Source organism: Cydia fagiglandana, chromosome 2, assembly GCF_963556715.1.
Source record: "Cydia fagiglandana chromosome 2, ilCydFagi1.1, whole genome shotgun sequence".
NCBI classification, from domain to species: domain Eukaryota; kingdom Metazoa; phylum Arthropoda; class Insecta; order Lepidoptera; family Tortricidae; genus Cydia; species Cydia fagiglandana.
Window position 1 is genome coordinate 9955818 of NC_085933.1, and position 15501 is coordinate 9971318.

General features: G+C 35.1%; 2 protein-coding genes across 3 annotated transcripts; both read right to left on the minus strand.

The window, feature by feature from the left end:
- Positions 1-37: 37 nt before the first annotated feature.
- Positions 38-12141, minus strand: LOC134675694 (probable ATP-dependent RNA helicase pitchoune). Of its 2 annotated transcripts, XM_063534015.1 has the most exons (9): positions 11811-12140; positions 11338-11487; positions 11045-11209; positions 10325-10463; positions 9947-10109; positions 3099-3251; positions 2467-2634; positions 1263-1440; positions 41-622 (listed from the first exon to the last, which is right to left on the minus strand). In XM_063534015.1, exons 1-9 carry the CDS (start codon positions 12058-12060, stop codon positions 579-581), a joined length of 1410 nt encoding a protein of 469 aa, XP_063390085.1. In that variant the 5' UTR covers positions 12061-12140; the 3' UTR covers positions 41-578. The 2 variants fall into 2 exon arrangements, with proteins under 2 accessions (XP_063390089.1, XP_063390085.1); XM_063534019.1 differs by lacking the exon at positions 2467-2634 and having other exon boundaries at positions 38-622; positions 11811-12141.
- A 1130-nt stretch (positions 12142-13271) lies between these two features.
- LOC134675652 (glucosidase 2 subunit beta) lies at positions 13272-15342 on the minus strand. The gene has a single exon (XM_063533985.1). It carries the CDS (start codon positions 15249-15251, stop codon positions 13680-13682), a length of 1572 nt encoding a protein of 523 aa, XP_063390055.1. The 5' UTR covers positions 15252-15342; the 3' UTR covers positions 13272-13679.
- Positions 15343-15501: the final 159 nt, after the last annotated feature.

Genomic DNA, 15501 nt, shown 5'->3' on the forward strand with positions numbered 1-15501 from the left:
ACATATTTTATTTATACATAAAGTAACTAATCACTATACAAAACAACTTTATTTTTCGTCATCAATTCATCACATTCCATAAATACAAAAAATACAGTACGTAGCGGCCCCCTTTTTTGTATATCTTTCGTTAAATTAAAATAATTACGATTATCTAGCAGTGGCGCTAGTGTGCACGTTGATGGGCTCTTAATGAGAGAATGACGTTAGATAGGTGGGACTTCCCATATACCGTCGTGTTTCATGTATTTGGGTTTCCTAACGTGTTTTAACCTTACCGAAAAGTAAATGGTGTCAAATGTTAGGAATTTTTTTTTTATTTTGTGTCTTATTATATGTGCAATAGAGCACAAATTACGCTCTACAAACGATCAATCCACAGTAATGCTAAATAATCGATGTGACGAAGTTTATAAATCATTTTCCTCTTTTCTGTGACATAGGTCATGTGACCTGATATCCCTTATCACAGTCAACACTGTTGCTGTTAATGCTCGGATACAGTTCAGTGTTTACAACATCATGTATGATAATTGATAACAGTCAATTGGCTATAAATAATCTGCAGTCTTCATATCCTATGCAGTTGTGTTCTTCTTAGATTTTTTCTTTGGTTTGTTTACTGTTGATTCTGTAGTAAGGTTAATCGTTGTTTAGTTAGTAAATAAAACAGCACTATCTAGCAGTGGCGGCGCGTCCATAAAAGCCGATTCCCACCGGCTTGCTTGTTTTTGGATGTTTGAGCTGAGTTGTAAAGGAAATATGTAAGCCAAATTAGCCCCGGCTTGCCTATGGATATGTTTGACGCGCCGCCACTGCTATCTAGTGAGTTGCCATCTATGAACCATTTCGGACTATACTTGAGATTTTTTTAATAACGCACTCAAATTGGTTCATCCGTTAGGGAGCTACAGAACGAAGCCGCAGACAATACACACTATGCAGTTAGAAGTTACTATAGGTACCTAATGCCTCTTATTTCCGTCGAGGGTCAATCCGGTCAATAAATGAGAAATATTGGAATGGGATGATGGGACAACAAATGTTTCTTACTATTTCACGCAATAATAGATTTGGATAAACGTGCAACAAAGGCATTTTATGGCGAATAATCAGAAAAAGGAAACATGTGGGTACAACCTGTTGAGGCCACTGCGTAGTCGCCTGGAACAGGTAAATATAAAACGAATAGGAAAAATTTCACTAATCATGCATAATTTCACATAGAAATCGATATTATGGTAAATTGTTTAAAAGGATACAGAAATCGTTGTGTGGTGTTTCCAAAAATCCAAAGGCTTTGGCTGCTAAATTGATATCCAACGTATTAATGTTGAATATCTTCTTCAATGGATGGGCTTTGTAGCACCTTAGAAAAGAGAGATATGCCTTCCTTGCTAAAAGTTTCATTACGCCATTCTTTAGTATTAAATCTTCAAGCTGAAAAAGAATGTATAGGTACTTAATAGTATATTTAATTGGACAAAGGTTAATTTACATGATATGATATGCGTTTTCTAGTTCGATTTGAGTGAGAAATCGTATTAAAGTAAACGATCATTAATTTCTTTCTAGAGTTTCTAGAAATATAAAATACCTAAGATTATATTATATAATCGATATTCGTCATAGTCGTAGATGCCAATAGGTATTAAGTAAAATGGTACTAACAGATAAGATATCTACACGAATGTTGTTAGTGCAAACTGGGATTTGACCACAGGACCACCAGGTTTTTGGTAGGATGCAGGATCACTAACACCTAGTCTGACCGCCCTCTTAATATACCACTTCACGTTATCTAAATATCTTAGTATGTAACGCATATTGACCTGATTTCTTAAACATTGTACCTAGATACGTCCATTTGATCAACGTCAAGATAAAATTCCAATTGCAGTCTGCATTGGCGTGGGAAATCACATTTTGACAATGTAATTTTCCGCGGTAATGCTGCCGGCTGCAGTACGGCGCAGCAATGTAATCGCAATGGAAATATAAGCTTTACTCTTACTGTCGGACCGGACAACATATTAAATAATTTTGGAAAACGCAAATAGGACACTTTTACACCCAATAAACGACCTCCAGCTTGAAGAAATTATATGTGAACGTTCGTATTGCATTACCTAGCTACTTAAAAAAATATATCAAAACACATTAATAACAATAGAGAATATTACGCAAAACTCTGCGTAGAGGGCGTCACTAGCACAATCACAGGGCCTACCGCGAAACACGAAAATCGAAAGTTCGATTTTCGTGTTTCGCGGTAGGCCCCCTGTAAATAAACCGCATTGATGCATCAATGTCATAGTTAAAACTTGTCAAAAAACTGTTTAAGGCCTAGTAATCCTAGTATGTAGGCCTAGTAATCCTATATTCGTATAAGTTAACTCTATGGTTTACTATGTGCACTAGTGCTGCACTCTGGCAGAACATTGCAGTAATACTCCCTATACCTACCATTCTCTGAATATCATCAGATGGGTCCAGAAAACTGTATTTATCTAAATACACCTTTACAGTATTTAAAAAACTTATGAACCCTTCTTCCTCTGGCCTTAATAATATAACAGCATTTCCCGTGTTATTTAGACCTCTTGCTGTCCGCCCAACCCTGTGAATATATTCCTAAAACAACGAAAATAAGGTAATTATAGTCGGGATGGATTTAAATGTCGGTATCCACTTGAGAGACTACCTGACGATGAATGGCATTGTTATCTTTTGTTAAACCAAAAAGCTAATTACCTGTGCAAAATGAAATGCTAAGTATTTTTAATGTTTTTGTCGAGTATTTATATTTGTAATATACATTTTCATGAAATAATAAAAATATAAGGGCCTATACAATCTATACATGTAGATTCAGTAAAGTAGAGCGCCATCTAGTGAAAACCTGCTGGCAATGCAATATTATGATGACATTGAGCTGATATCATATGATGTTGGGGACTAAAGTCGGCCTTATGAACTAGGAGATGAAACAACGCAACTTCATTGAGTTTGGGTTTACTAGAATCGTCTCAATTAATGGTAGATGACTGAAGAAAAGTAAGTTCCAGTCTGGTAAAATAATTATAGTAAGTACCTACCTTTGGGTCTGTAGGAGGGTCATACTGCACGATCCAGTCGACGCTCGGTATATCCAATCCTCTGGCCGCCACATCAGTGCAAAATAGGGCTCCACTTGATGCTTCAACAAAATTTTGATAAGCTTCCTTTCTTCTAGCTTGGCTTTGCCGACCCTTCAAATGGATATGTTTGATAAATATACATTTTAACGGAAGAATCTAGACCTTACGGGAGACTCGCTTCTCTAACTTCGTAAGGTTTATAAGGTTACAAAGTCTTGTACACACCTACACACAAGATGAGTTGTACCTAAGTTCTTTTTCCCTATATTAATTCAATCATCAGTTGCACGACAATTTAATTATCGCCCTTGCCGGTGTATACGGCACATCGTGCAGTAAGTAAATAACGATAACGAATACCCCGCGATTCCGAGTTGAATTTGTGGAACGTAAGTACAATATTGTATGTTGTATTTACGTTATACTGTAACTATTTATTTGCGCATATCCTAATTACCAATGAAGTGTTCGGCGTTCAGGGGTTATAATGATAACACAAGAGTCGAGTAAATACTGAATATATTGGTAGAAAGCGCTCGCCTTATATACTAAGGTTTTAACAGGTTTAATCGAGTGGAAGTTATGGCAATGGTCATTAAACATTGTATAATAAATTACAGTAAGTCAAGGTTTATGGCATCGTTAACTTAATGTTCTGTAAAGTAGTAAAATACATATGTGGGAGATAGGCATCAAGTATCAGCTGTATCAGCTGATAGCAGCTGTGTATGATCTGACTACACTACAGCTTTCCCGTTTTTTTTTTTTTTTGAAGACAAAAAATATATAACAAGTATTATTTTTTGGCTTAAGTGAACTTATATCTATGGTATACATATTGGTTCTTAAAATTATGAATATAATAAAAATCTTACTGCTATCTGGATATACAATTTGCTTACATGCCTATTTCTAAGATTACATGTTCCTTATATGGTTATGAAATACATTGTTGCATTAACATGTGTTTACTTTTATTGAAACTGTTAAGTAATATGATATTTATTTGTTAGGCATTATTTATTAATTCTCTGTGTCATGGAGATAGTGGTTCCTTATATGGATGGTGGTATGCGATGGGATGTTAGGTTTTCTGTTACATTATTTATCTTATAGCTAGAAGTGCGGTTTTGACATTTAGTATGTTTCTTACTTATAATTATTCTATGTAACATTAGATATACTACTGTAAACAATGCGTTGCTTGCTTTCTTATGTTTTAATAAGGAAGATGGAGGTCCTTTTTTTTTTGGATTCTGTCGTCTTGGTAAGTTTAAAGGTGATCGGTTTAAATTGCATTTGTAAAATAAATAATGTGGATTGTTTGATTATCAGATTAGTTCCGTCGCTTGCTTCGCGGATTTGTGTCGGTCGATCGTGGAACTTGTAATTACGTTTGAATTTGACTTGTGTGTTTGTGTGTGTGTTTCTTGTGTCCGGTGTGCCGAAAAGGTGAGTTCTAGTAGTAATAGTGCTTTGTTCTGTTTTGGTGTACAATGTTTTCTTTTCCTGATACTAATATTTTTAAATTTTGACCTTAGTCTTGAAATACTGTGTAGGGTTAATACTGGGTCCATCTTTTTCCTTTTTTTTTATTAATATTAAGTTTCCTACGTTATTGTTACATGAATTTTTTTTTTCATATTTTTGTTTTTTAAGTTGTTTTGACATAATTACATTATGTCTAGCGTCCTCCTGGGACTTTTGTAATCTATACTTAAGTTCTAGGGAATAAGAGTTAAAATTATAAATTGGGTCTATCTGTTATGAATAATTACGGTTGAGTGTAAACTGATATTTTTAGATGCCGAAAAGTGTAATGATTTGAAAAATTGATTTATAATTTTGATAATATGTCATTGACAATGTAAGGGTTGCATTATTTTTGTGCTGCATGGCTGGTTTTTTTTTTTACAATATGTTCTTACTTAATGCTAATATTTGTACCCTGATTTTGAATAACAGTATATGGCTCTTTTATACATTGGGTAATAATAACTATGTGGTTAAAAGGATTTTTCTACATTGGTGACGCAAAACTCGTATTGTAGTATAATACAATACTCTAAACTTTTAAATTAAGTGGTATTCTTTGGAGTGAAATAAGTTTTGTATTATTTTATTTATTTTATATAAGTATGTGTTTTTTTTTATTATTATTACATTGACCTATTGTGGGTATGGTAAATAGGTTGTTAGGTATCTTTGCGAATTTTCTTCGACATGCAAACTGGTCATTAATTCATTAATTTATTATTATATTATGGACACAATACAACGTGTATTGTATTTACATGTAAGGGTTTTTTTTTTGTGATATAATTGTTTTTTTTTTCATTAATTTAACTTATTTTTAATTAAGTATTTTTTATTTTTATTTAATTGATTTGTTTATTATTATCACTGTAATTGTAGGTATTTATTTAATGTTGGTATTACTTTTTTTTTATTTATTTAATTAATGTTCTTTGACTTCTTTGTTTTAATTTTATTTTATTCATAAACATGTTTAGTACGTAATTTATTGTATTATTTATTTATTTTCTTCTCTGTTTTGATTGATAGTTGTTTTTTTATTTATTTATATGTATAGTATAATGCTATATCAGATTTTTATATGTACTTATTTTTATTTTTTTTTACAGGCTGTTTTTTTTTTAACACATGTTTATATTTATAAACATACTATGTGTCCAAGGACCTCCATGCAAGGTAACTCGACCCTATCATGATGTCTCAAGGATTCAGTGCTTGTAAAAGAAAAATATTATTCTGATGTGTTATAGTGTGTATTATTTTCCCTGGGGTTTTTCATTTATTTCTATTTATTTTTTCATCAGAATTATTGCTCGTGATTTATGGAAAATTATTTATTATTGTAATAATTAATCGCCAATGAGCCATTTTGTAATGTCTGCATTGTGTAATAATTGATCGCCAATGAGCCATTTTGTAATGTCTGCATTGTGACCTAATAATTGTAAGCTGACGTCGTGATACTTGTCACCTGTCTTTTAAAAAGTACACAGCGCTCAAAGCTCAAAGCTTTTAATAGTTAGCGCTCTCGGTCGGCCGACCTTTTTTTTTACATAAAACATATTTATTAAGGATACAAAAATCAACATGCAATTGTTTGCATGGACATTATTTATTATAGCGCGCTAATACATATTACGCGTTAATATGTATTGCCAGACAGTTGTTTTCACACATCGGAAAAGCAAAAAAAAACTTTTCCGTGTGCCCAAGGAGTCTCCACGATTGATGCTCGATCGAATCATGGTCAGGTTTCAAGGGTTATTGCCTGGTTGTATCCTGGTGTACCTTGCTTACATTATTTAATTCCACGAGCTACCCCATTTTGAAAGGAAATCGTCATTTTGAAAACTCAAAGCATATAAGAGTCACAATAAATTTTAGTTGATCAGGCTAATGGTTGCAACACTTATGTGATTTAGCTCTCTCAATGTGATATTTATATTTTTCCTTCCCTTTTATTTTATTTATTTGTCTTTCCTTATATTCATTTTATACCTACTCGTATATTAATTGACGCCTTAATTTTCATATTATATGTCGTAAACTATTTTTTAGTTGGAACTCTAATAATGCGTCAAGTGTATGAACTGTTTATGGTTATTTATTTTTCTTCTTTCTCTGTAGGTAGGTACTCGAAATTTGAGATGACATAGCATGTGTTGCTTGTTCATCCGTATTGGGTGACGTGTGACGAGCACGCGTGACGCGGCCTTCACGAGTCTGGTGCATACCATTAATCATATCATATGTTTAAGTTGATTAGTAGCTAGTGTTGATATGTTTGTGTTACTTTGTATGTTTTGTTTTTATTGGTAATTTGTTGGATGTGAATATTGATTTTCTTAATTAAATTTTTGTATTTTCCCTTATATTTGGTTATTATGAGAGTGGGGACTGGCTGATGGCATTTTCTTATTTTTATGCAATTTCTAATTAGTTGAGTAATAGATCCGTGGACTGAATATTATTGATATATAAATGTAAGTTAACGTATGTTAATGTAAGATTGTTATTTATTTACTTTAGATTTAAAAACAAAATATTTATTCTGATTGACTACATGTCATAGAAATAAGTTATGCCGTTATTTAAAAAAATTGAAATAATATTTGCAAATTGAACAGATAATAATAAAAAAATATAGAGTTTATAATTCGCATTAAAGGTATTAAAGTATATGTAAGTTGAAATTATTTGATCTAAAATAATAATAATATTCTGTGTAAGTAATGTTTTCATGTATAAAATAATAATGTGTTTTGTAATTGTAATAAAGTGTTGACATGTAAAATACTTTTAATTTACCAATAAAAGTTTGATTGATTGATTGTAATAGCGAAATGATTTGATTGGGGTTTTTTTTTTTTTTTGCTTTTCTTTTGGAAAACATGAAATTAATTTGTAACTGGTTAAGAGGGCCTTTGCAAAAATATATTAAATATGTTACGTATTGAAAACCAAATGGTGTGAAAGCTAAGTTTTTGAACGTTAAATTGGATAATAATTTGAAAAGATAATAAGTGATGCTGTTTTATGTGTGGAATAATAGATTCTAGTGTTTGTCAGTTAGTCCAAGTTAATGTTGGGTTAGTGTGATAGTGGTTTTGTCTTTACGTTGGTAAATGGGTTTGTTATGTTTTAATCGATGCTAAATAATATTATTGTTGAGGTGTTTTTTTTTTTTTTATTGTGGTGTTTTAGATACCTATATGAAGATATATATGTTAAGTTAATTGTAAAGATGGAAATAATGGAATGCACCCCCGTCTCAGTTATTAAAAATTGCTGATTGTATAAAGCTGTTTGAGTTAACCATGCGACGCCTTATATGTGTTTTGTTTGTTTTAATTTTGTTTATGTGTTTTAAAATTTAACGAATGATGCCTCGGTTAAATTTATTGATGGTTATTAGAAAATGTTTTTGTGTTATTAATTGTTTTATCTTTGCAAGTTTTTGGTATTTAATTTTATCTATATGTATGTTTTATTAGTTGTTTTATTTTAATAAGTTGTTGATATTTAATTTTATCTAGATGTATGTTTTATTACTTGTTTTATTTTAATAATTATTATTTATCGTCAACTGGTGAATATATATATTTTTTTAACATATATTCATGTCTTGTTTTTCGTCATCAAGTAGTAATCGCAAACTAATTATAATTTTATTAATAGATAAATAGATAGTAGAAATTGAAATATCGCTCGCAGATGGATCTGCATGTTTAAAGAATAGATTATACAACATACATAATTATGATTATAGATCTATCTTTACATAGATAGATAGATTATGAATTTGATTAATATTATCCTTAATGATAATTTTAACTGATAATTTTAATAAGACGAGAAAAAAAAAATCCTTAAGTAGTTGGTGTGCTTGCTTACTTGTTAGGTTTGCGTTTGGCTGCGGTATACGTGACGGCTTCGGTATTGTCTCCTGGAAGTGTGGGCTCTGCCATGTCCATGAGGTGGCTGGTGATCCGGCCGAGTTGGTAGTTGGGGTCGACGGTGAATACCTGGTGTTTTTGTGGCCCACTGGACTGTTCTTGTTGTGGCTTTCTGTCCCGTGGTATCCACCGTTATTATTATTGTTATCATCGCCCCTGTGCCGCTGTGAGCTTGGCTAGTGCTTGCGCTGTTGGACGCTTTGTTCGGAGCAATGATGACTTTTCCTTTTTGGCTGCTCATGACCTTCTGGACGTAATCTTCTCCCTTGACGAGCTGAACGTACGCGCACCGGTCGAACCAACGCGCGTGCTGCTCCCATGGGACGTCGTCCTCCTCCCAGTCCTTGAGTCCTCCGTCGCAGTAGAAGCACTTGGTCTTGTCGCTCTGGCCGGTGTAGTAGAAGCCGGCCTCGGCGAGCTCCTCGGGTTTCTGCTTCATGCTCTTGGGCCAGTCTTTGAAGGTGCGGAGCCGGGCGGCCTTGTTGTTGTAGCGCGGGTGCGGGTGGGGTTTGGGGAGCACACTGGCGCCGGTGGCGGGCGGCGCGCACATGCCGCACTCGTCCTGGCCTGTAGTCATCTGGTGTTTGCTGTTGGGCACAGGCGGTGTTGGTAGAGGCGGCGGGTCTGGTTGGCTGGTTGGCTGGCTGGCTGGCTGGCTTACTGGCTGGCTGGGCGGCTGGGCGGCGTCTAAGCCGGGGCTGCCTCGAGCAGCCCGACTGGCAGGGTCGCCATGAAGTGTTCGGCGTTCAGGGGTTATAATGATAACACAAGAGTCGAGTAAATACTGAATATATTGGTAGAAAGCGCTCGCCTTATATACTAAGGTTTTAACAGGTTTAATCGAGTGGAAGTTATGGCAATGGTCATTAAACATTGTATAATAAATTACAGTAAGTCAAGGTTTATGGCATCGTTAACTTAATGTTCTGTAAAGTAGTAAAATACATATGTGGGAGATAGGCATCAAGTATCAGCTGTATCAGCTGATAGCAGCTGTGTATGATCTGACTACACTACACCAAGCTCAGCTCTATCAACGCGAAGTTTGTTATTGTCAAATTGCAACTAGTTATATATGCGCATGTCTGTGATGACATGGTTTATTTATTCAGCTTTTATAAGCTGTAGGTACCACCATCATTTTGGACCCTATTTCAAAGGGATAAGGCTCAAATTAGTGTAATTTCTGATATCATACACCTTTTAAATGGGTGTTAGTTCGCAATCGGTAAAATATAAAGAATGCGGCGCCCATCTAAGATTGCCAGACTTCGTGCGCAAATTGTAAAGTAATGATAGAAGCAGTTTACTTACATGTATACTTAAAACTGAAGCTTTACAGTGATTCCTAAAGAATTCATAATGGAAGTCTACTGATTTGCATGATGAAAAGAACACCATGACCTTTAGCTTCTTGCTTTTTCGAAGCATTTTGTATAGCCATGACAGCTTCTGTTCTACAGGAGTTATGTAATACCTAAAGTAAAGAAAAAAAGTTTTAAAACAATTTTATTAAAGGGCAATTGTTGTAATGTTTTAAGCTATTAGTTTTGAAAATCAGTTTAATAGTTTGGAGATAAGATAATCATATAGGGATTTAAAGCAATTTTCATAGTTCTTTTTAATAAGTAATTGAATACAGCAGACCTATACCTTTCCTGATTAGGTACAACTTTAAAAATGATTACTTACCCTTGCTTTAGGCCAGTGACAGTGGACTGTGATTGGTCACTAGTAGATATTACCACTGGATCTTCCCTTAAAGCTAACCTTGCCAGATTCTTCACATTCCTGTCCAGGGTAGCACTAAATAGTAAAGTTTGCCTATTTCCTAAAAAAAGTTATTCTAGTCAGGAAAAAATATGTAAGGAGCGAGGTACTACTGTACAGTTAACGTCAAAAATATTTGCACCTTATGTCTTTGTGATAAGGCAAAAATTGCAAAATTATGTTTGACATTGACTGTACAAGTTTTACCACAGAATAATTAATAGTACTACCGTACAGAAAGGAAACTTCCTACAAAACCGAAGTTTGACAGCGGTTCAGGGTCGAATCATGCTGTCCCTTTCTAATATATGGCACTATCCCTTTCGGCTATTTAGGGTTGTCAAAAATCAAGTGATTATCTTATCTGTGGTCGTGCACGCAAAAGGAAGTCAAGTGGTGCCAACCCTAATAATTGCTCGGAGCAATGCTGAGCCGAGTGGAGCCGAGTTTGACCGAAGTCAGGAGATTCGCACCCCTGGTTTTACTATGGGACCAATTTCTAACAACCTAAGATTACTTTTATATGAAATAGAACTATCCTTAATTGGGCTGAAAGTAGTAAAAATAGGTACAATTATATAGGATTTCTATGCAATGGATCTGCATGTAATCTATCTTTTGGCTTTCTCAGCTAATACTTACTTGGAAGCAGCTTAACTATCCCTGTGATGTGTTTCTCGAAGCCAGCTTCAAGCAGCTTGTCTGCTTCATCCACCACTAGGCATTTTAAATTGTTCACATTAAAACATTCAGTGTTCTGGAGATGGTCGAAGAGACGCCCTGGAGTGCTGACAACAATATTAACCCCTAAAATGTATATAGAGATTATACAAAATCACAAAATAATACATTAATCTGTAGGCACAGTCAAGGTCAAAAATATGTATAGGTACACTGTGTTTGATTTGTAAATTTTCATAAATCCATACATTTACCTTTTTTCAATACTATCAAATCTTTGGCTTTTTTCTCTCCCCCAACAATCAAAGAGTATGTTAGGTCAATATTGACAAGTAATTTCTTCAATACTTGATATATTTGCAGCGCTAACTCCCTGGTTGGTGTTAAAATAATGCAGCCTGTGCCTAAAATATGATAAAAAATATTAAAATATAAAATATGATTAGTAACAGAATGTCTTGCTTGATAAAAAATTAAAAGCTTCCCGTGTAAGTTGCAACATTTCTCGCAGAGGTATCTGTATCTGGCAGAACTTTAACAATGTTATTATAGAAAATTCTAACCTCAAAGAGATAATTTTGTATCAACTAATATTAAAACACCAAACAACATAGGACAACATTATCAATTATTTATTGAATAATTAAATGAAGCTTTTTAGAGCTTTTAGAATTTCACAAAAATTGTACGACGTTTTGCGAGGTTTAAAACGTGTTTGACCACTTACCATGTTTGCTGGAAAATCTAAGTTGAATCAATCTTTCAATCACAGGGATTAAGAATGCTAACGTTTTACCACTCCCGGTTTTTGCCGTGCCAATAATATCCTTTGCTAATAAAATGTAAGGAAGTGATTCAGCTTGAATTCGAGTTGGCTTTGAAAGCCCCATAAGTTGCAAATTTTCTAATAATTTATCACTAACTTTGCCTTTTAACATTGAAAAACTTGAACCCTTGATAATATCTTCAACTTCCATCCTTAATACAATGCACTATCACTCGTAAAATAATTAATAAAGAATAAATAAATTCTGTAAACACTAAACAATTTCGCACCATTCAGTGACATTGACATTTATACCTTTTAAAGAGTATCGTTCAAAAACAAGTAACGTTCTAGTACGTAACAGACCAACTGACGACAAAGACGAAGCAATAAGGAGAAGTAAGATGCAATAAAAGTTAGGTAACTTCGACTTTGTTCAACACGATAACAAAAGCGCAACGCAAGATGACCGCAAGTGGTTTTTTGACATTAAAGTGAATGTGGGTTTTTATTAGGGTTCCATACCCAAAGGATAAAAACGGAACCCTATTACCAAGGACCATAACCAATGGTTAGTCCATGCTATTGCTAACCCCGGCTACACACGTAACTATAAATCGTAGCGATTAAACTGTGCAGTCCGGTTTGCGCAGTTTTATCCACCGTGTGTATGACAAATCGTTACGATAATCTACAACGATTTGTCGTACACACGGCAGATAAAACTGCGCAAATCGGACTGCACAGTTTAATCGCTACGATTTATAGTTACGTGTGTAGCCGGGGTAAGATTCCGCTGTCCGTCCGTCTGTCTGCCTGTCTGTCACCAGGCTGTAACTCATGAACCGTGATAGCTAGACAATTGAAATTTAAACATATAGAAGATGATGTACTTCTGTTGCCGTTTATGCCGCTGCACAAATACTAAAAAGTCTAAAAGTCCCATACAACAATGGTGATTTTTTGCCATATTTTCCGTAATGGTACGGAAGTGCGCGAGTCCTACTCGCACTTGACCGGTTTCTTCTATTACATCTCTATTTAGCCCTATAGGTAGAGAATGCCTTTAGTCATTAAGTCCGCCATTTGTACATTTTTAGGGTTCCATACCTCAAAAGGACAAAACGGAACCCTATAGAACTATAGGATCGCTCGGTCTAAAAAAAATTGGCAAAATATTATTGTTCTTTACCTATCAATGACAGGAAAACCTATTAGAAATTTGCAGTCAAGCGTGAGTCGGAATTAATTGCTTAGTTGTTGATTCGACCCCTACAAGTTTTTAAAGACAATTATCTCACGTTCAACATAAGAAAATACATTGTTAAAAATTTAGCAATGTACGGAACCCTCGGAATGCGAGTCTGACTCGCACTTAACCGGTTTTTTATTTTATTTTGTGGAATAAAGTAAAACAAAATCTTTTAAAACAATTTATTTAATCACAATTACTTTTTGTTCACTCATTATTCACTTTTAACATAAAACAGCCTTAAATGATGAGGAATGTGTGAAAAACTTATTGATGCAATGTTTAATCTGTTCACAAGAAAAAACTCAGCAATCGATTTTAGAAAAATAATACATTAAATGAACTTAATCATGATTTCAAGAAAAATAATTTATTTTATACTAAAGAAACATTTTTTACTACTTAAATCTACTTCTATGAGACGATAGGTACTTTCATTATGAACTTTATTATGAAGAAAATGATGCATCAATTGTGTTCTGACATTTTCTCCTTAGTGAAAATCTATTGACTGAAAAATGTATACAACTAACTTACAACAAACACAGTGTAAAGTGAGTATGTAGCTCACCAGGAGCTCACAGCTCGTCATGAGCAGAATGTGTTTGTGACACATTATTGTCACAAGCTGCAGGGGTGCTGAGCTCCACTTTGTATTCACAACGGAATGGCTCAGTGACCGACAACATCTTAGTTTCTAGTCCACAGTGTATATTCACAGTGGTTATTCTGTTTGGCCCATTCCAGCAGGCCAGTCCATTAGTGTACTTCATCACAGAATATTTTTTATTCTCTTCACCTCCCCATTCTCCCCAATTACCTAGCCCAACTTCAGAGCCTCCATTCTTGGATTTCTGTGTCATTTTCTGGAACATACACAGTCTGTAAATGTACTCTTTATCTTCATATTCAAAGCATTGGCCATCTAATGTTGCAAATTCCTGTTGCAGCCCATAGTCTTTCTCAAGATTTTGCTGAATGTTTCGAATGCTAGACTCAATCTCACGTACGGCTCTTTCAGCATCAGTAAACTGGCGTCTTGCTTCAGTGGCTTCATTGACCAATCTTTGAGTTTCCTCATCATAGCCTTTAGCATGATCTTGTTCCAAATCAAGGTCATCTTCATGAGGCAGATCATCATCCATGTTCTCATCCTCAGCTCCTTCTAAGTCTTCATTCTCTAGCTCCCTGGAGAGGTCATCTGCATCTGTTTCTCGAACAGACTCATGTTCTAATTCTGCAGGTTTGAACATGCCCTGCTCCATCATAAGCAGTGGCTTCAACATGGGCCAGGTGGTAGATATAAATACCTCCAGATTAACATTTTCATTTTCCCCAAAGAAATGCTGATATTCCTCTTGGTCCACTTCACCATCCTTATTTTTATCAAAAACATTAACTACTTTTATTTCCTCTACAGATAATTGGCCATTTTGGTTTGAATCAAACCTGTTGAACTGTTCAGTGGCATCCTTAATGGTTTGTTGATTCTCCTCTTCAACTTTTTTTTGTTTTTCTTTCTCCTCTGCCTCCCTGTACACTTTAAGGGCTTCATTCTCTTTCAGCTCTAATTCATTTTTAATGTCTTCTTTTTCTGCTTTGATCGTTTCAGCCTCTGATTTGTCTTTTTCTAATTGGGCTAATTGTTCTGCCATCTCGTTTCTCTTTTTGTTACCTTTTTCGATAAGCTCTAATCTGATCTGGCTTCCTTCTTTGTGTAGCTCGGCTAGCCTGAGAGCTTCGGCCCTGGCCTCTCGGCCAAGCTCCTCGCAGGTGTTCGGGCAAGCATCGGGCCCCGCATACTCGTCGGTTCCGTCGCAACAGTCGCACACTCCGTCGTTGACCCGCGAACTCGGAATGTTTTGTGGCCGATGACCTGCGTTTGTGCAATGGAACACGGCGTTTAGGCACGCAGAAGTTCCTGGCTCATCGCTGCCGTCGAAGCAGTCACAATAATCGTCGTTTACATAGCTAAACGGAATTGTAACAGTTCCGTCGAAACAGGTGAAGTCTTTCGTCGGCGAATACAGCGACGCTTTAGATAGAGAAACTCCGCGAGGTCTCGGCACATCGGAATGAGCACATATTAGAAAGGAACAAATAATAAACGCGAGCAAATGCATTAGTCTATTATACGAAGAAAGTATCATTATTATAATTTATAAAATATTATTTCTAAACACCGGTCAATGCAAAATCGAGTTATCGTGAAGGGTAACGTGTATATAAGATGACAGAGTGACATTTCCTTTAGTGTTACCAGTTGTAGTCTGCCAACTTGGCTATAAGGCCCTCTACACACAGTGCAACAAATCCGAAGCGATTTTAAATACATTGCCTGCTATGTAGGTGCAACAAACTCAATTGATCCATCAAAAGCCACAATGTATTAAGGAATCG

What these genes read in the sequence shown, in the direction of transcription:
- LOC134675694 (XM_063534015.1), bottom strand. Translation starts at nt 12,060, where the DNA reads ATGGAAGTTGAAGATATTATCAAGGGTTCAAGTTTTTCAATGTTAAAA. An exon ending in TAGATTTTCCAGCAAACATG is followed by an intron (nt 11,488 to 11,810) that starts GTAAGTGGTCAA and finishes ATCATATTTTAG; the next exon opens with GCACAGGCTGCATTATTTTA. An exon ending in CTGATGATATTCAGAGAATG is followed by an intron (nt 1,441 to 2,466) that starts GTAGGTATAGGG and finishes ATTCTTTTTCAG; the next exon opens with CTTGAAGATTTAATACTAAA.
- LOC134675652 (XM_063533985.1), bottom strand. Translation starts at nt 15,251, where the DNA reads ATGATACTTTCTTCGTATAATAGACTAATGCATTTGCTCGCGTTTATT.